The 21,067-nt window shown below is 43.3% G+C and overlaps 1 protein-coding gene across 1 annotated transcript; it reads right to left on the reverse strand.

Moving 5' to 3' along the window:
- Positions 1–7,707: 7,707 nt before the first annotated feature.
- Positions 7,708–19,577, reverse strand: LOC127050124 (uncharacterized). Its single transcript, XM_050951651.1, has 4 exons — positions 19,360–19,577; positions 17,949–18,392; positions 10,848–10,919; positions 7,708–7,799 (listed from the first exon to the last, which is right to left on the reverse strand). Exons 1-4 carry the CDS (start codon positions 19,373–19,375, stop codon positions 7,708–7,710), a joined length of 624 nt encoding a protein of 207 aa, XP_050807608.1. The 5' UTR covers positions 19,376–19,577.
- Positions 19,578–21,067: the final 1,490 nt, after the last annotated feature.

Consider the following 21,067-nt stretch of genomic DNA (forward strand, 5'->3'; position numbering starts at 1 on the left):
GTTTATTTTACTGATTTGCCCATCCTTTTGTTTCTCTATGCTGTTAATATAGGTGGTCATTCATCACGAGACTTATACATGTGCCTCATATTAGCATGAAGATATCCCCAAAGATCTTAATAGGATTACAGATGGGCTTAGAGTTCAGCATGTGCTTGAGTACCTTGCCAAACTGGCCTTAATTTGGTATTTCACTGACTCCAGTTAATAGAACCAATCAGTCTTTAACTATTGAGCCACAAGCATAGCAATTTATAAAATATCGACATTAAATGTGATAAGAGGAGAAGGATGGTTCTGTGCTTATGGTGCTAGTCTTGGGGTACATCTACACTATGGGATTATTCCGATTTTACATAAACTGGTTTTATAAAACAGATTGTATAAAGTCGAGTGCACGCGACCACACTAAGCACATTCATTGGGCGGTGTGCGTCCATGGTCCGAGGCTAGCGCCAATTTCCGGAGCGTTGCACAGTGGGTAGCTATTCCATAGCTATCCCATAATTCCCGCAGTCTCCCCTGCCCCTTAGAATTCTGGGTTGAGAGCCCAGTGGCTGATGGGGCAAAAAACATTGTTGCAGGTGGTTCTGGGTAAATGTCGTCAGTCATTCCTTCCTCTGGGAAAGCAACGGTAGACAATCATTTCATGCCCTTTTTCCCTGGATTGCCCCAGCAGACGCCATAGCATGGCAACCATGAAGACTGTTCAGCGTTTTTTTTTACAGTCACCGTATGTGTACTGGATGCCGCTGACAGAGGAGATACTCCAGCACTACACAGCAGCATTCATTTGCTTTTGCATGATAGCAGAGACGGTTATCAGTTGTTTTGTACCGTCTGCTGCTGGTGTAAATTGGCAATGGGATGACGGTTATCTGTCATTCTGTACTGTCTGCTGCTATCATGGGTGCCCCTGGCTGAGGTCGGCCAGGGGTGCAAAGGCAAAAATGGGAATGAATCCCCGAGTCAATCCCTCCTTTATGGTTTCTAAAAATAGAGTCAGTCCTGCCTAGAATATGGGGCAAGGGTGCTAGAGAACCAGTGTATCAGAGAGCATAGCTGCTCTGTGCCAGATCCCGCAGAAATGATGAGCTGCATGCCATTCATGTGGGGTTCCCCTGCAACAACCCCACCTGTTGCTTCCCTCCTCCCCCAACCTTCCTGGGCTATGGTGGCAGTGTCCACCCCATTTGTGTCATGAAGTTATAAAGAATGCAGGAATAAGAAACAGTGACTTGTTAGTGAGATAAAATGAGGGGGAGGCAGCCTCCCACCACTATGACAGTCCAGGCAGGACATTAAGCCGTGTGGGGGAGAGGAGCCCAGCATGCCACTGCTAAGACAGGCCAGGCAGGACAGAATCTTTTCTTTACACAGAAAAGGGAGGGGGCTGATGAAGCTCAGCCCCCAGTTGCTATGATGAGGATGGTTACCAGCCGTTCTGTACCATCTACTGGGAATGACAGAGAATCATTCCTCTTTTCACCCAGGCACCCCCGGCCAGCCTCACCTGAAGCCAGCCAGGAGCACTCATGGGTTGATAACAAGGACGGCTACCAGTCCTACTGCACCATCTGCCACCGGGCAGGGGAGAGAAGTGGATACTGCTCTTCACTGCTGCAGCATCACGTCTACCAGCATCATTCAGTAGACATAGGGTGACACTGAAAGAAGTCAAGAAATGATTTCTTTCCCTTTTCTTTCACATGGGGGGGGAGGAGTAAATTGACGAGCTATTCCCTGAACCACGCCAGACAATGTGTTTGAACCTACAGGCATTGGGAGCTCAGCCAAGAATGCAAATACTTTTCAGAGACTGCTGGGAACTGTGGGATAGCTGGAGTCCTCAGTACCTCCTCCCTCCATGAGCATCCATTTAATTCTTTGGCTTTCCGTTACACTTGCCACGCAGCACTGTGTAGCCTGGAGATTTTTTTCAAACTCTTTGGCATTTCGTCTTCTGTAACGGAGCTCTGATAGAACAGATTTGTCTCCCCATACAGCGAGCAGATCCAGTATCTCCTGTACGGTCCATGCTGGAGCTCTTTCTGGATTTGGGACTGCATCGCCACCCGTGCTGATCAGAGCTCCACGCTGAGCAAACAGAAAATGTAATTCAAAAGTTTGCGGGACTTTTCCTGTTTACGTGGCCACTGCATCCGAGTTCAGATTGCTGTCCAGAGCAGTCAGAGTGGTGCACCGTGGGATACCACCCGGAGGCCAATACCGTCAATTTGTGGCCGCACTAACCCTAATCCGATATGGTAATACCGATTTTAGCGCTACTCCTGTCGTTGGGGAGGAGTACAGAAACCTATTTAAAGAGCCCTTTATATTGATATAATGGGCCTCATAGTGTGGATGGGTGCGGCGTTAAATCGGTTTAACGCTGCTAAAATCAGTTTAAATGCGTAGTGTAGACCAGGCCTAAGACTTGGGTGGTTTAGGTTCCCTGTTCTCTCATAGACTTCCTGGCAAGCTCCTTTGTGCCTCAGTTCCCCAAGTATAAAATGGGGATTATAGAGCTTCCCTACCTCAAAGGGCAGTTGTGGATACATTAAAATTGTGAGGTGCTCTCATACTAGGCTAATTGAGGCCACATAAGTACTAAAATAAGTGATTGACTTTAATGACATTTTCCTGAAGTATAAAAGAAGACTCTGCATTCCCCAATTAATTCTGCATTTTTATAGAGTGGTTGAGCATGTGAAATAAGGATTTTTATTAGAAGCCCTGACACGATCTAAATTATAGTGTCATAAACACGATGCTTAAATTAAAATAGAGCACTCTTGGAAATTCATTGTATGTCTTTTTCAGTGAATTTTTCATTTGAATTTAGTGCTTATAAAAAAAGAGGCAGATTGACAGCCCTGGAATTGAAAGTTCTGTGTCTGTGCACAAAAATCTGCAGCACGGGCAGCAGGAAAGAGAGCTTCCACAATGTTCCTAAACTCTGATCTGAAGGGACCCTTGTTAGCTCATTACAGTCCTTGGCCTCTTGGCTGAGACTAGTAGCAAGGATGCTGCCAATTAGTGCTGCCAAGTGAGATGATGGCTTTTCTGATGTGGATCCTCTCCACTGGAAACTAGAGCCATGAAACTCATTTCAAATAGCCCATTGAACAGCCATCAGATGGTAACAACTTTCAGTCATGCAGACCTGGGCTGGCACTGTAGAGGCATCTTAGAAAAGAAAGACTATCCCATTACCAGTCCCCTGAGCCATGCAATCCCCCCTGCTATTGTATTTCTGTGGAGGAGAGAGATTGTATAGATTCACCGATAAATCATTCAAATGGATGTGTCTGAAATGCTCTCGGATCTTTCAGTCCAATCCCCACTTTAATCAGCTTTAAATACTTGTAAATATCTGCTGAGATGTGAAGAAGGAGTAATGAATGGGAGGGATAGGTGATGAAATATGGAATCTCTCATCTGCAGGTCACTGGTCTAAATGCATCTACCATAGGTTAGCGTGTGACTGAAAGTTATTACTTTTTTATGGCTATATGCTGGGCAGTAATGTGAAATAAGTTGATGGTTTAAATCCAGTTCCCAGCAGACAAATGTCCACATTTCAAAAACCACAAAATTAGCAATAAGCAGTTACTTTCTTGGCACTCTCAGCAGAGAGTCTTCAAGAAGGATAGAGAACTAGCCTATCACTCTTAGGGATAATTCCTCCAGCACAGCACTGAGGCGCATTGGCAGCACCCTGCAGGGAAGTGTGCACGGTTTCTACCCAGGTTGCACCTGTTTGGAGGATAGTGTGAGGAATTTAGTTTCCTTGTATTGCAGCTCATTCAGAAGAATTAAATTCCCTTAAAATATATATGTTAACTACTCTCCTGCTGTGAGAAAAGGCATTCTCTGGATTCACACGCATCACTCCCATGAGCACTGATGAGAGTTACTCAGACATTTGACAGGAATATAGCTCTGATACTGTGGTGATGGACAGCATTAGAAAACTCTGATAGCTCTGACTATTTTGTCTTCAAAATCTATCGCTCTCGCATACACACACACACACACACACACACACACACACATGCACAGACAAAAGCATTTTATGTGTGACTTCTTTAATCCCTATGATCTTGCAGGTAGACAAATATCTTATTAGCAAATAAGTAGATGAAACCATTTAATATATGCATTTTCAGGTTTGCTTTTTTCCCTGGGTATAACCAGTTACAGTAAGAAGAATGCTGTCTCAAGCAACTGAAGCATAAGAAATGCACTCTCCTAACATAAGAAAAAGTTTCTAGGTCACAGGGATTTAGGGAACAAATATGAACAGTTGGGGAAAAAAAGGTGTTCATACTCAGGAATTTGGAAATCAAAAAGAGAACATTTTCAAAGAAGTCAGTCTGTCAGATAATTTCTGGAAGCCAGACAATTACCAATAGGTTATACAACAGAGCCTACACCTAAGGAGTATATTCATTAGAACAATGTCACAGCTGCCCTAGCCTCTAACCTGATTCCTGAGATTCTCTCAGCAGATAAGACAAGCGCCCTTAAATTCAGTACACTAGAAGAAGCTAAGCCATTAAAGCCCTCTTTTTTTGGCAACAAACTTGAGTTTGAAAGATACAAAATTGTGTTTTCACTTATTGAAAACATTCACACACACACCCTTTTTTTGACCAAAAAGCTCCTTCATCAAAGAATGGATCAACTCAGACTGGAGTATTACGATCACTGCAGAGAATCCTCTTTTCAAAGTTAGAGCCCCAATTCTTCTGTCAGACCCATGCTCACAGACCCTTGCCCCCACAGAGAGCTCCACTAATGTCAGTGGGCCCTCGCCCTCTGGGTCTAATTGTAGGCTCTGGGCCCACATGTGAGATGCTAGTGGAAAACATCCCAGAGAATGACTGAAGTAAGGCATCTGAAGCATACCATGTGAGGCCAAATCCACACTCCTTACTCTGACAGAACTCCCACTGCAGAGAATTGGAGTTTGTCAAGGAAGGTTTAAGCAAACTAGTATGCAAGGACTTTATGGTTTGACCTGACATCAATAGTTGCACCATACAAATAAATGAAATGAATTGTCCCACTCTATTGTTCTATCATTTGTGTTTTCTTTGATATTATTGGGAATTCTAAAGGGCTCATTTTACAAAAACCTATCTTGTAGGCTTTGAGTTCACAGAATGCTGGCTTTTTATTAATTATACTTATTTTATCTTTACTGGAGTGAATGTAACATCAGAACAATCAAAAGAATGTCATGACATTCAAGATTAAAAAGCCATTTTGTACAGAGTTGATAATTAAAAAGTAAATAGAGAAGTCATCTTATTTTAAAACAGCAAACCTGGTAAAAGGCTAGAATGCAGATGATCTTTTCCTATTCCCTTGAGTGCATATATACTGTATATTTTATAGCATGGTAGTATAATATAAATACAAAATACCACTGTGCAGTTTAAGTGTCGTTACTATGATTTGACCAACTGCTTCTAGAGGGCTATCACTCCATAGACAATATTCAGCACTAAGGTGCCAATCCTGCAGTACATTCCATGCAAGGGGATCTATGCATCTGCACAGAGTTCATTGCAATATAAGGGCTTTAGATACTACATTGAAGGGAGCTATAGAAGTACTCAGATAGATGAACAAATAGGACCCTTAAAACTGGGTGTGATGATTTAAACTAAGTTAGATGCAATGAAATCCAGTGTATATCCACCACAAATTTTGCTTAAAATTTGCTGATGTAATTTCAAGGGGAGATGACTGACTTTAATTGTTTTCATTTTTTAAGGATTGTCATTTCTGGAAACAACATCTTTTTATTGGATTAGATTTGTGTGCACAAATGATTTTTGTGGGTTTTTTAGAGAGGACAAGTAAGAATGTAAAGAGTTAGTGTAAAAGGCACATATGTGTTTGTAAGCCCTGTCATATAACACTTTTTTTTCAAATGGCACTTTGTAGGGCAGAACTTTGAAAGAGACCTCAGCCTGGCCTTCATTTGCATGTGTTCATATTTGGATGCACAACTTTGGTCTGTAAAAGCAGCAAAGAATCCTGTGGCACCTTATAGACTAACAGACGTTTTGGAGCATGAGCTTTCGTGGGTGAATACCCACTTCGTCAGATGCATGTAGTGGAAATTTCCAGGGGCAGGTATATATAAGCAGGCAAGCTAGAGATAATGAGGTTAGTTCAATCAGGGAGGATGAGGCCCTGTTCTAGCAGTTGAGGTGTGAAAACCAAGGGAGGAGAAACTTTGGTCTGCTATCAATGATGCGTGCAACTGGCAAACTCAGCATGGGCAAAATCTATTTCCACTTGATTTGTGTAAGCAAGTGGTGAGGTTTGTGCATGTTGCTTCTAGTGATTTTTCAAGTGATGATGGTGCAGAAAAATGCAAGAGAATGCATTGTTTCATGTGCAGAGTAAGCACATTTTGAAAATGGGTCACCGTATGTACTAGACATCCTTTACAGATGTCTATGTATTTTTTATTTACGCGACAGACTGCAGAGACTCCTAAGAAGCTATTACTCTCATACTTATCTATTTATTGCTACTTTCCTTTTTGTTCTTTTGTATTTTAGTATTACCTTAAAAATGATTTTGAATGCTATACACACAGCTATGCATAGGCGAAAACATAAGCAATCCTAACTACCTACTTACATGGCCCCTATCACCACAGCACCTCCCAATCATTGATGTATTTGTCCTCACAATACCCCTATAAGCTAGGAAAGTATTACCTCCCTATTACAGTTCAAGAGCCGAGACACAGGGGCACTTGCCCAAAGTTACACAGGAAGTCTGTGGCTGAAGCAAGAATTTAACCTAGATCTACTGAATGCCACTACAGTGCTCTATCCCCTTACACCACCCTTCCTATCTAAACAAGAAAGACCAGAGGCCAGAGATTGTACCTAAAAGAGAACAAAGAAAAGCAAAATAACTATAACTCTTGAGTATCTGGTGTGGCCAGATGTCGGCTGTTGATGGGGCTGTCTAATCTACCAGCCTAACTTTGCCTCTCTGTTGCCCTGTCATGCACTTATTTTGACTTGTTCAACTTTTTTCATTCTCTGCATGTGGACTGACTTTATTGCCTTTATACCTACTAGCTGCATAACATCAATATATTGCCTTTATACCTACTAGCTGCAAGGCTCCCAAATGACCTAGCATCCCTTCTCCGTCTAGCTTTCTAATCCATTTCCAAACTGCACTATTTCTTTTCCCACTAGGTGTCCCATGGGGAGACCCCTTCCCAATACTCCCCCTTTATAAATCCTTATTTTGTGATATGAAGGCCACGCTCTACTGTTTTCACCCCCCATTTAAGGAATCCTCAGTAATAACTTCACTAGAAAGCAGGGGGGAAAGTGTAAGGTTAAACTGCTAATGAATAGATCAAAGGATAAGGATCCTAATTCTGAAATAAACTGACTATAGAAAAAGATTAAAATGGAGAAAGAAAAGGGATTATAGAATAATAATTGTGAGAGAAGACTATGAGAGAATTGGATGGAAAACAAGGAGTAGGCTTTACTCTAGATTTCTGAGAGAGCAAACTGCATATGGAATGGAGATTTGAAAGATAATTAAAAATCAAGTGGACCCCGGGGGAGGTCTGGAGGCTAAGCATATAAGCATAGATCCCACTCAAATGGCAGAAAAGGCTGAAGGCTCAGGAGGGAATGCTGGACCCTAAGTGAATTCCAGAATAAGCCTGACAGCACCCATATCCACTGTCCTCTGTTGCCGCTGACAGAGTTGTCTGCTCTTGTTGTTGTTCATCCCTGAAAAATAGAAGTTCATTACAAGGGTGTAAGACAACAGCTAATTTCAGCTCTGCCACCATCTGCTGTTAAATCTCTGTAAAAAAGTCCCCTTAGGTTTTTCTCCCAGAGAGTGGGAGGCCCTAGACATGCCCAGTTATCTACACTGGCAAAGGTGATGCATGGAGGGGGGTAGATAGGGGTCATGTGCTACCCCAGATTGCTTGGTCACATGGTGCATCCAGGCCCCTTGCCTATGGGGCAGCTGAGCCCGGGAGCTGCACCTGGCAGGGAGAGGCAGAGGCAGGAGGAACAGATGGAAGCTGCAGAGAGGGGCTGCTGCTTTCCAGTAAGTTGTGGGGAGGAAGGCAGGGTGCTACTTGCGGGGTGGGGGGGATGACTCAAGCTGTTCTGGGGTTGTGCCCCCCCACTATCAGCAGGCACAAGTCGTCTCTGGCCAGTGGCTTATGTTCAGGCCCCACTCTCTTAGTCCTTGAAAGGGGGACCTTGCCCTTTGCAGGATTATTATGTCTCCTCCAATAGGGAATCAAAAGGAAAATACACATTCCAATGCACCTGAGAATAAATTCTTCCCAAAGCCATCTCAAAGGGGAAAATGTCAGCAGTACCTTCTTATGCCAGGGCTATCTCTGCAGTCACTTTCTAGGAGTCTTTCTGCCTGGGTAGCTGAATCAGATTCACTTTGTCAAGATTACCCTGGCAGTTTGTCTGGTTCAGACCGGCATTTGGTTTAGAAATGTAAACTAATTAGACTGAAATAAAAGTTGTAAAGAAAGAGAAAAGGTCAAAACTAAAGCAAAATTGAAATTGAAATGTGTCTCAGGGCTGCCTCGGGGTGGGGGGCAAGTGGGGCAATTTGCCCCAGGCGCTGGGCCCCACAGAGGCCCCCATGAGAATATAGTATTCTATAGTATTGCAACTTTTTTTTTATGGAAGGGGCCCCTGAAATTGCTTTGCCCCAGGCCCCCTGAATCCTCTGGGCAGCCTTGATGTATCTATTGACTCAGACAAAAAAAATCTATTTTTTGGTTTGTGAAGATTTTTGAGATTTTGCCTTTTTGTCTGGGTTTGGGATTGTAAACATTTTCAAACTCACACAAACTATTTGCAAAGTTAAATAAATGTTTCCTGCTCATCTCTAGTCTCCAAAGGAGACATAAACTCTGAGTTATTGAAAGGGAAAGGAAACTGGAAAGTGCTTCTCTAGTTTTAAGGAGCCTATCTTTCCAGCCAATACCAACATTGCGATATGTTGGCGTGATTCTGCATCTATTGATAGCAAAGGACATTTCCATTGACTCCAGTGGGAACTAAGGAAAGACCACACCCCTGAACAAGTGACAGTATGGACAGAGTATAGGTAACGTTTAGAAAGCCGAACCATATGCACAAAATGTGTTAATGAAGAAAGTTTATAATGGACTTCAGCAGAGTGGAGATGTGGGAATATTCCGAAAAACTCAACCTATAAACTTTGCATCAAGGAATACTGACATTTTTACACTGTGTAAGAGGAATTTCTCTTCCCACACTTCCTGCTGAACTATAGCATGTGCAAATGAGGCAGCTTCTATGGAAAGACATGGAGCAGCTCCTGTATCTGAATTTTCACTTGTATAGTGTGGGACCACAAAACCCAGCACCGTTGCTGATGCCTGGTAGAAAACAATTCTGTAGGAAAATAAATTCATCCATGGGTGAAATCCTGACCCTATTGAAGTGAATGGGTGGCTTGCCACTGTCTGCAATGGGACCAGAATTTTGATGTATATGTCTTGGGGCTTGATTTATCAGTGTGTTACTCCAGTTTGATGCCACTGTAACATCACTGATTTTACACCGATATAAAACCACAAGCAGTACTGGTGGAACAGGCCCTATACCTTTTCTGGGGGTCAGAGATGGTATTGCTTGCCTCTTTCTTTATTAGTCAGGATATTTGAATGAAAATATTATATTTAATTGAAATTTCCAAAGCCAGTTATGGGACTTCGAGAAACTAACGTGAGTTATATATCTAAAACCCTTATTTAGCTTTATAAATCTCAACTTTTGTTTCTGACAAGGTCATCTGCTCTTTTTTGAGCTAGTCTCTACCAGAAGTCGTATTCCTGTGGTGTGGTGCATATGTATTAGAACAGATTGCTATGGGAAAGATCATAATACTGTATCACAATCAGAGAATTATATCTTCAGCTGGTACATAAACTGCAGGAACATGAAATGCAAAGATTATAATTTCATACAAACTTCATTAGCCATAAACATGAGAGAAATAAAATGGAACTAATAATTATATAATGTACAGGTAAAATGTCCTCTTCAAAGTTCAGTAACTCATATAGCTTACATCTAGGAGCTTCATAAAGAGGAAGCATTGTACTATACTTTAATTTTCAAGCCTCATATTATTTAATCAGTAACCATAATTTTCATTCACTGAATGTGTATATAATGCCCATGATTTTCCTGCACTTATCATCTTAAATAAATGACAGAACTGTTTGCTTCCCCCCAAAGAGTAATCAACCTTGTGTTAATAAGCTCAGGCCTGGGAACACTTTTTCAATAAGAAAAACATTACACATTATAAAATCAATAACAGTACCTGACAAATGAGGCTGTGGATACATTTTTGACAGGAGCTCATAGGCTGAAGTCTAAATTTACATTTGGCAATGCTTTCAAAGGGTCCCAATTTATGATAGGTTTTTTTTCTGGAGAGTGAGATGTACAGAAAGTAATCACTTAATTTACACATTGTAGGATGCATTTGTGCTGCTGGTGCAATAAAAATACATTATGTCTTGATAAAAGTGGGGTTTGTCCTGATTAAACTTGAAGTGGGAACCTGCAAACACAGGGATACGCCAAACCCCATGGGAGTCTGACAGGCTACTGTGTGAAATCATGTAAATAAAACATTTAGCGCTGATCTAACAATCTTCATTCTCACAACACTTTACAAATATTAACTAATTAATCCTCACAACATCTTTGTGAGGTAGTTATTAGAGCTGGGTGAACTAGTGATAAAGAATCACTCACTTGACACATTGAGCTCTTTTTTCTGTTTGTGAATTATCAGCAGACGGATTTTGCTTTTCGTTAACTTGTCTGCTATTGAAAAGTGTTTGACAGTTAATGCAAAAGACATTTTAGTCTACGGATTGTTCATTGACTGTTCACATTGACCAGCTCCTCAATCAATGGAGCCCAAGTCAATGGAGTTATGCTAATTTTCACCATCTGAGGAGCTGGCCTTGTATCTTCCAGTGTTCACTTCTTGCTATTCACGATGTGCACTAGATAGTCTTGTCTCGCATATAATTTCATTTCTTATATAACCTTGGTTCTTATATGGTGCCTGTCACTGCTAGACCAGATTTTACAGGGCCCTATTCAACATTGCTGTAAGGCCCCCTTGAATCATCATAGCTGGTATATACCACTGGTGTATCTGGTGTATCCCAGTGCCGGGAGACCTCCGTGCTGCCTCTGCAGGAGACCTGGGCACAAGGTGGGTGACCGGAGTTGTCATGCACTCCAGTTAAGCTGTGGTCCTGCAAAGCCCCAAAGGAGCCTCTGAAGTAGGCTGAAGTCCCCACAGCTGCTGAATAGGGCGCTGCAAACTACCTCATTTCTGAGCCAGCACTGGCACCTGCATCGGCACAGGGATGACTGTGCCTTACAGTGTTGGGCTTCTATTCCAATTATGTGTGCCACAGAGACTTGAACTCAGCCATAAGAAGGTATAAAAGTTAGTGCTTTGAGCCATGATACAGAATCTTAACCATGCTGTGGCATTAATGTAGTTTCCTTCACTGTATTTCATCTATGTTCACCCTGAAGGAAAGCCCAAGCCTTCTTTGCCATGAGGCCTACAAAAAACTTGACAGCAGTTAGAGTGCTGGTGTACTGAGGCCGCTGCTTGTCATGCTGACCAATATTGTTTCATTGTTTCCTGTACTCTTCCATTGGTCTGTCCATATCCATCTGTCATCTTAGACTGTTAACTCTTTGGGGGCAGGGAACCATCAGTTTGTTCCATATTTGTGCATCGCCTAGCACAATGGGGTCATTCTCAATGGCTGGGCCTCCAAGGTATTACAGTAATAATAATAATAATTAATAAATTAATAAACCTATAAAGAAGGTCTGGGCACCAAAGTTAGGGATTTCATCCTTGGTAGGATGAAAGAAGACCTGACAACAGGGCTGGCTCCAGGCTCCAGGCACCAGCGTAGGAAGCAGGTGCTTGGGGTGGCCAATTCCAAGGGGAGGCACTCAGTTTGGTACCGGGGCGGCAAGTCTGGGTCTTTGGTGACAATTTGGCGGTGGGTCCCTCATTCCCTCTCTTCCTCTTTGAGCTGCTGCCAAATTGCTGCAGAAGAGGAAGAGAAGGAGGACCCACCGCCGAACTGCTGCTGAAGAAGTGGCACGATTTAGCTGCCGCCGAAGTGTCGCCGCTCGTTGTCTTCTTTTTTCTTTTTTTTTTTTTGCCACTTGGGGTGGCAGAAAAGCTGGAGCCAGCCCTGCCTGACAAATAAAAAGAACTAGATGAGGCTCAACAAAGGGATTCAAAATGCAGAGTTCAGTTCTCCCTTTTCATACTCTCTCATGATACAAGAATAAGGAGTTTCACAGGGAAACCAATGGCTGTTAAATTTAGATCAAATAAAAGGATATGCTACTTCAGTTCAAGTATAATCAATGAGCAATTCACTGTAGCAGGAAGTCATCCAGTCAAACACTATGGTCAAGTTTTGTTTTGTTTTAAAGGACTGGATTATGTTATGACTATTAAAATCATTTGTTGTTGAGCAGACTGAGGGTAATCAAATCTCATGCTTTGGGGCTTCAAACTTACTGCCATAGAGGTTGTAAAGGAATTTTCCTGCACATTATTAGAAAGGTGTATGTGGACAAAGGTGAACTCTTTCCTCTTAAATAATAGGTATCAGTCACTACAGGAAGCTAGACATTAGACTTGATGGCCCATGATGGTTCTTATATTCCTAGTGTCTCCTAGGAGATGGAAGGGAGATTATGGGTACAGATTTTACTAAAAATATTATATTTTGTTAAAGCAAAAATATGGATATTCATTAAGATTTCTAAGGGGCTCTAGAGCATAGAAAGTCAAAGATCACTGATCTAGCTAAGTGGGCAAATCACCTACAGTTACTTTCACTTGACTGAATTTGGATAATTTCAGATATTTCTGCAATGTCTGCATGATTTCCATCAGCCTCACTGTTGTTTAACAGGTAATTGATATGATTTTTAAATCTGACACAGTCTTTACCATTTCCTGACAGGAAAAACTCTTAAGTGTGCCCTAAAATGACTGATTAAGGCAATAATTCAATCTAGTATTTTTCTCAGTCAGTAGTCAGGACTGTTTCTAAATTACAAGATGTGAAGTGGGGTGGAGAAGACAGATGCCAGCTGGGATTTTGGTGCAGAAAGTGATAAATGCTAATTTTTCCCAAGATAGTTAGTAGACTGAAAACATTTTTTAGATAGCAAGATCTTTAGCACAGAGACTGTCATCAACTACAAGCTTATTCAGCACCTACCACAATGGAGCTTTAATTTCTGTGTGGCCTCTGGGCACTACTATAATACAAGTAAATAATAGTTGTTATAATAACGCTATAATAGTAATAACCTTCCTAGATTTTGTTTAATTAGGCCTCTATCAAACAAGCACTCACATGCTTTACTTTCCACAGTGAGCTGTCCCATTGAACTCAGCTTAGCTAAGCAATAACTGAAGGGAAGGATGGGTTTGAAGAACAGCCAATATATCTGAAGAGAGTAAACACCAAAAATGGGGAGGAGTTGTTTTAGGTGACAGGAGAACTAGGATGAAATTAAAGTAAGGGTAAACTAAGGTTCAATATCCTGAAAAAAAAATCTCCCAACAGTGATTTCCACGGGACTGCTGAACAGTTCCCCAGGGGAAGCACTTGGTACAATTAAAAACTAAACTGGACTATGTTTATGGGGAATAATCTTGTATGGACTGAGGGATAGACTAGAAGACCTAAGAGGAGGTTTGTATAAGATGCAACTTCCTGTTCCTTCATAGTGGAAGCAGATTCTGGAGAAGTTGGAAAAGCACCCTTTGCTCTGGGGACTAGTAGAATGTCTTGGGGAGTACAAGTGCTGATTTTTGGTATTGCTGGTGGGTGCTCCTCTCTGCCCCTCCTCCCCAGGTGAGTGGTGAGTGGGACCTCGGGGTGAAGCATGAGTAGAGTGGGGGCATGGCCACGGTCCAGGCACTGGGGCCCACAACAGATTAATCCAGTCCTGTGGGTGCTGAGCATCCCCTTTTTTGGTGGGTACTTGAGTCCCGGAGCAGCCATGGAGTCGGCACCTATGTTGGGAAGGTTCCTTATTGACATAGGAGAGAGGCTGGTTGGAGGACAGCAGGAAGTGGCGATACTATGCAGCGGAGTTAGTGGCTGATGCTGCAGTGGAGGAGGAAAGTGACACCAGGGCAGTTGAACTGAGCCAGTGTGTTGAGGAGTCTGGGTTTCTGTACCCCCGAAGGAAGGTAAAATCCATGGGGATTCAGAGGATGGAACATCTGTGACTTTTAGATACTAGAATATAGGTATCAGTATATTTCTTAGGACCTATCCTACTTGTTTCTGTACAACTAATGTGTCTCTTCATGCCTGGAACTTCCACAGAGGTCATGAGGAATTCCACATGCATAGAGGTACAGAACTGGGAACTCTGAGAGAAATGTAGGGGAATTCAGACACAGTCTTGTTTCAAGGCTAGGTACATACATAGACAGATAAATAGAAATTCAGGTGGTGGACCATTTCCTTTTCCAGCACTGAAAATTATTTAATGACTGAACTTTTTTCACAGAGTTTTCCCCACTGGTGTTAATTTCTAACATCTCCATGAATCCATTCAAGCAGGAATGTTCGGCAAGACTGAAGAATGTTCTAAGAGAATCATGCAGCTGAGCTTTCGCTTCTTATCTTTAGGGAGGCCAGAAGCATTTGCAACCCATGGGATGATTTGAAGTTTCATTGGCCTGAATACACACCTCACTACCTGCAATGACCCTTTGAAAATTAAGTAAGATGTGTCCATCAGTTTGAAAGTCTATGATGGAAAAGGCTTCGGATGAGAATTAGGCTAGTGGAAATGTAAGATGAAGATTTACAAAACATCAAAATAATAGAGATAGGCTTCAGCCAGAGTTAACTCATCCTGTTCTTTTGATGGTGAATTACCTACTTCTTTTTTTAAAAAAAGATTGTTTGAAATTTAATGCAATGTGGCACATATACTGTAGTGTGCCTGTTAAGATCAGAGGAGATCAGGCACTACAGTTTATCCTGATTTAATTCAGTGCCATGCTGCATAAGCAGTGTTGGTATTTCAAGAGAGAAGGCATGTCACTGTTATACAGGTTGTCCATCTAAACCCATCACTCCCTGGCATTTATGCCCTAAGGTAAATGTCTGACCAACTCAAGAACAGGCACCAGGATCACATCTTAATAGGTGGGCATAAGTGTAGACAGCCAAGAAGTTATATAAATGCATCAGGTGTGTTCACTGGAAACAGGATTTCCAGCTGCCCATAGTAAAAGCTATTATTTTCCATATATTTGTTTTATGGAAATATATTTTACTTTATTCAGATATATGCAGTAGTTGATAGTATATGCAACATATGCAGTTTAAAATATGTACAACGTAATTTGAATATAGTAAGAATTGACCTACTGTTGTTATTAGGATCATCATATTCTTCACTTTGGGTGCAGTCTCAAAAGCATATGATTTTAAAGAAAGCATTTAGAAAGAGATCTATTACAGATATAACTACCATAGCTTCTCTGGTTCCACCTTATATATTAATAGAAATACTATTTCTTTATTTCACTGTATGCAGATCTACCTATCCAGGCTCTATCATCATGATCTAATGTTACACCAATCCAGCACTACAGGAGCATTACGTAATTTTAAACCACAAATTCATATTGCAAAACACATAAAGAAATCAAAATAGAGACTTGAAAAATCAGTCCCAATGCCATGCTCTGCTTCCCATCCTATCATCCCCTCCTTCCCCACACTTGGTAAAAAGTCTGAGAAAGACGTCGTTGTTGTAAGATGCCCCGCAGGCCATCTCCTGCAAGAGCATGAGAGGGTATGTCTACACTATGGGATTATTTCGATTTTACAGAAACCTTTTTTTTTAAACAGATTGTATAAAGTCGAGTGCACGCGGCCACACTAAGCACATTAATTTAGCGGTATGCGTCCATGTACCGAGGCTAGCATCGATTTCCTGAGCCTTGCACTGTGGGTAGCTATCTCATAGTTCCCGCAGTCTCCCCCGTCCATTGGAATGCTGGGTTGAGATCCCAGTGCCTGATGGGGCAAAAAACATTGCTGTTGGTGCGTCTAGGTACAGCCTCATCGCTCCCTCCGTGAAAGCAGCAGCAGTCAACCGTTTCATGACTTTTTTCCTGGGTGAACTGTGCAGACGCCATTCCACAGCAAGCATGGACCCTGCTGAGCTCAAGACAGCAATCACGGACATTTTAAACACCTCGCACATTCTCGTGCAGACAATCCTGAACCGGGACCTGTAAAGCCAGGCAAGGAGGCAGCGGCTATGGCAGAGCAGCGATGAGAGTGATGAGGACATGGACACAGAATTCTGTCAAATTGTGGGCCCTTGCACTTTGGAGATCCTGCTGGTAATGGGGCAGGTTCTAGCCATTGAACGCTGATTTTGGGCCCGGGAAACAAGCACAGACTTGTGGGACCACATAGTGTTGCAGCTGTGGGATGATTCCCGGTGGCTGTGAAACTTTCACATGCGTAAGGGCACTTTCATGGAACTTTGTGACTTGTTTTCCCCTGCCCTGAAGCACCAGAATACAAAGATGAGAGCAGCCCTCACAGTTGAGAAGCGAGTGACAATAGCCCTCTGGAAGCTTGCAACGCCAGACAGCTACCGGTCAGTCGGGAATCAATTTGGAGTGGGCAAATCTACTGTGGGAGCTGCTGTGATGCAAGTAGCCAAAGCAATCACTAAGCTGCTGCTATGAAAGGTTGTGACTCTGGGAAATGTGCAGGTCATAGTGGATGGCTTTGCTGCAATGGGATTCCCTAACTGTGGTGGGGCGATAGATGGAACCCATATCCCTATCTTGGCACCGGAGCACCAGGGCACCCAGTACATAAACCGCAAGGGGTACTTTTCCATGGTGCTGCAAGCACTGGTGGATCACAAGGGACGTTTCACCAACATCCACGTGGGATGGTCGGGAAGGGTTCATGACGCTCGGGTCTTCAGGAACACTACTCTGTTTAAACAGCTATGGCAAGGGAATTACTTCCCAGACCAGAAAATAACAGTTGGGGATGTTGAAATGCCTGTCGTTATCCTGGGGGACCCAGCCTATCCCTTGATGCCATGGTTCATGAAGCCATATACAGGCAGCCTGGACAATAGTCAGGAACTGTTCAACTACAGGCTGAACAAGTGCAGAATGGCGGTAGAATGTGCATTTGGCCATTTAAATGCACGCTGGTGCACATTACTGACTCACTCAGACCTCAGCCAAACCAATGTCCCCACTGTTATTGCTGCTTGCTGTGTGCTCCACAATCTCTGTGAGAGTAAGGGGGAGACCTTTATGGCAGGGTGGGAGAGTGAGGCAAATCACCTTGCCGCTGATTACGCACAGTCAGACACCAGGGCGATTAGAAGAGCACACCAAGAAGCGGTGCGCATTAGAGAAGCTTTGAAAACCAGTTTCATCACTGGCCAGGGTACAGTGTGACTGTTGTGTTTGTTCCTCCTTGATGAACCCCGCCCCCTTGATTGACTCATTCCCTGTAAGCCACACCCCTCCCCTTCGATCACAGCTTGCTTTCTAAGGAAATAAAGTCAGTCTCATTTAAAAATCATGTATTCTTTATTACTTAATTATAAAAAGAGGGAGAGAACTGACAAGGTAGCCCGGGTGGGGTTTGGGAGGAGAATAGTAGGGAAGGAAAAGGCCACTAAAAAAATTTCATAATAATGAGAGCCTTTTGGTTGGGCTGTCCACTGGGGTGGAGTGGGCAGGTGCATGGAGCCTACACCCACAAATTCTTACTCCTCTGGTGGGTGAGGAGGCTAAGGAACATGGTGAGGGGGGAAGGTGGTGATACAGGGGCTGCAGCGGCACTCTGTGATCCTGCTGCCGTTCCTGAAGCTCCACCATACGCCAGAGCATGTCAGTTTGATCACTCAGCAGCCCCAGAGTTGCATCCCGCCACCGCTGATCTTTCTGCCTCCATCTCTCATCTCGAGCATCTCTCCTCTCATCTTGAGCATCTCTCCTGTCCTCACGTTGGTCCCTCCTGTCCTCACGATCACTGGCATCTTTCCTGTACTTTGCTACCACGTCCTTCCACTCATTCAGATGAGCTCTTTCATTGCGGGTCACTTCCATGATTTCCAAAAACATTTCTTCCCTCGTCTTTTGTTTCCGCCGCCTTATCTGAGATAGCCTTCGGGACAGAGCAGGGAGGCTTGAAAAATTTGCAGCTCCATGAGGGAGGGAAAAAATGGAGAGAAGTATTTAAAAAGATACATTTTAGAGAACAATGGTCATACTCTTTCATGGTGAACAACACTATTCACCTTAGATAGCACATGTGTTTTCACTACAAGGTTGCATTTTGCTTCTTAATATTGAGTGCCTGCGGCTTTGGTGTTGCAGATCACAGACACAGGTCCGGGCAGTAGAATTCAGCTTGCATGCAGCCATGGTAAGCCATTGTCTTTCGTCTTCTGCAGCCTTCATCTATCCAGCGCCCTCCTTACCCAAATAGCAAGCAAAGCCCGTTGAGTGCTGCTTCTTTCCTGTTAACGTGCAGCAGTAGAAACCACCCCGTGGCTGGTATCGTGGAAGATCACTGCTAAACACCCCCCTTTCCCTCCCCATAACTGCATGGCTGGTAGCAGGAAAGATCCCTGCTAGCCAAACGCGGAAAAGCTCAGTGCCAATCGCATCTCCCCTTCCCCCCAGGGAAGGATTTATTTTAAGCCACAGGCAAACAGCCCAGTAGGAATGGCCATCTCTGTCCCCTTACTTAAATTACTGAATTTCAACCAGGATACCATGAATGATATCACTCTCCTGAGGCTAACACAGCGAGATAAAGAATGGATGTTGCTTGAATGCCAGCAATCACCGGGACCATACGCAGCTAGGCTTTGTCATTCAATGATACCAGATTACTTGCTACATGCATGGCGTGGTCAAGTGTCTTACCATGGAGGACGGAATAAAGCAGCACTGCCCAGAAACCGTCTGCAAAGGCTTTTGGAGTGCCTCCAGGAGAGCTTCATGGAGATGTCCCTGGAGGATTTCTGCTCCATCCCCAGACATGTTAACAGACTTTTACAGTAACTGTACTGGCCGTGAATGCATCCCAAGTCCTCAGGGCAAATTAATCATTAAAAAATGCTTGCTTTTAAACCATGTCTTATATTTACAAGGTACACTCACCAAAGGTCCCTTCCATGGCTTCATTTTCTGGGATAGTTGCTTGGGAGGGCTGGGAGGGTAATTCCGTCAGGGTGAGAAAAAGCTCCTGGCTGTTGGGGAAAATGGAGTGCTGTGTGCTCTCTGCAAGCTAATCCTCCTCTTCCTCCTCATGTTCCCCATCCGCAGAATCCTCAGCCATGGCTGCGATTACCACCCCCACCTCCGAATCCATGGACAGGGATGGGGTAGTGGTGGCGGACCCCCCTAGAATTGCATGCAGCTCAGCATAGAAGCGGCATGTTTTGGGCCCTCCCCCGGACTTTCCATTTGCTTCTTTGGTTTTTTGGTAGACTTGTCTGAGCTCCTTAACTTTCACACGGCACTGTACTGAGTCCCTAGTGTGGCCTCTCTGCATCATGGCCTTGGAAATTTTTTCAAATGTTTTTTCATTTCGTCTTTTGGAACGGCGTTCTGTTAGCACAGAATCCTCTCCCCATAGAGCGATCAGATCCAGTACCTCCCGTGCAGTCCATGCTGGAGCTCTTTTTCGATTCTCAGGAGACTGCATTGTTACCTGTGCTGATGAGCTCTGCGTGGTCACCTGTGCTGGTGAGCTCTCCATGCTGGCCAAACAGGAAATGAAATTCAAAACTTCGCAGGGATTTTCCTGTCTACCTGGCCAGTGCATCCGAGTTCAGATGGCTTTCCAGAGCGGTCACAAAGGTGCACTGAGGGATAGCTCCCAGAAGCCAATACCGTCTAATTGCGGCCACACTAACCCTAATCCGACATGGCAATACCGATTTCAGCGCTACTCCCCTCGTCGAGGAGGAGTACAGAAATCAGTTTTAAGAGCTCTTTATATTGATATAAAGGGCTTCGTTGTGTGGACGGGTGCAGCGTAAAATTGGTTTAACACTGCTAAATTTGGTATAAACGTGTAGTGTAGACCAGGCCAGAGAAAGTACAAACTACATGTGACAGGTATTAGCTACATCACTTAATTCTGTAGTGGAAGACACTCTCGGACTTAGGTGATGAGGATGGTAAAAGAAGCTACATAGAATAGAGTAGAAAACTCTAGTCCTAGCATATTTACATGGCAGGAGACAAAATGCAAGGCACTCAAGGGAAGGGTGAAAAACCTGAAGTTTATTACTTAGCCTTGCCTTGAGTGCAGGGGACTGGACTACATGACCTGTTGAGGTCCCTTCCAGTCCTACACTTCTATTATTCAGTGATTAGACATGCAAGGGAGAGTCAGGGAAGAGATGAAGAAAAGGTGTATGTAAGAGATGTGGTTGGGCCAAAGGATAAATAAAAGAATATTACTCATCATATTTTGGAAAGTATGAGTATCTGGCTGGCCAGATAGGAGACTTGTCAGTATCAAGATGGAAGATGATTAGGCATGGACAAGTATTTATGGCCCTACTGATTTTTTTTTTAATGTAAAGTACAGAAAAAAGCATAATAAGATGAGAGAAGAGAAGGAGAGGGAATTGATCCAGTCTTGCCTATATCTTAGACAGATACACTTCTCTCAGAGATCCCATGTTTCTATCTTAACTGTCCCAAAGAGATGCTGTGAGAATTCTGTAGCTTTGGATAGGGGATAGGAGATAAAAAAGACTATGTAAGATGTATTATAATCATACTTTTAGGAGTGTCGTGGTTTCTTCTTGCTTGTGACATCTCAGGTCGTAAGCCCATCACTCAGTGCAAATCC

Source organism: Gopherus flavomarginatus, chromosome 4 (genome assembly GCF_025201925.1).
Source record: "Gopherus flavomarginatus isolate rGopFla2 chromosome 4, rGopFla2.mat.asm, whole genome shotgun sequence".
In the NCBI taxonomy this organism is placed as follows: Eukaryota; Metazoa; Chordata; order Testudines; family Testudinidae; genus Gopherus; species Gopherus flavomarginatus.

What these genes read in the sequence shown, in the direction of transcription:
- LOC127050124 (XM_050951651.1), bottom strand. An exon ending in CACCAGAGGAGTAAGAATTT is followed by an intron (nt 10,920 to 17,948) that starts GTGGGTGTAGGC and finishes ACTTTTCAATAG; the next exon opens with CAGACAAGTTAACGAAAAGC. An exon ending in AAAAGAGCTCAATGTGTCAA is followed by an intron (nt 7,800 to 10,847) that starts GTGAGTGATTCT and finishes TCTATTTTTCAG; the next exon opens with GGATGAACAACAACAAGAGC.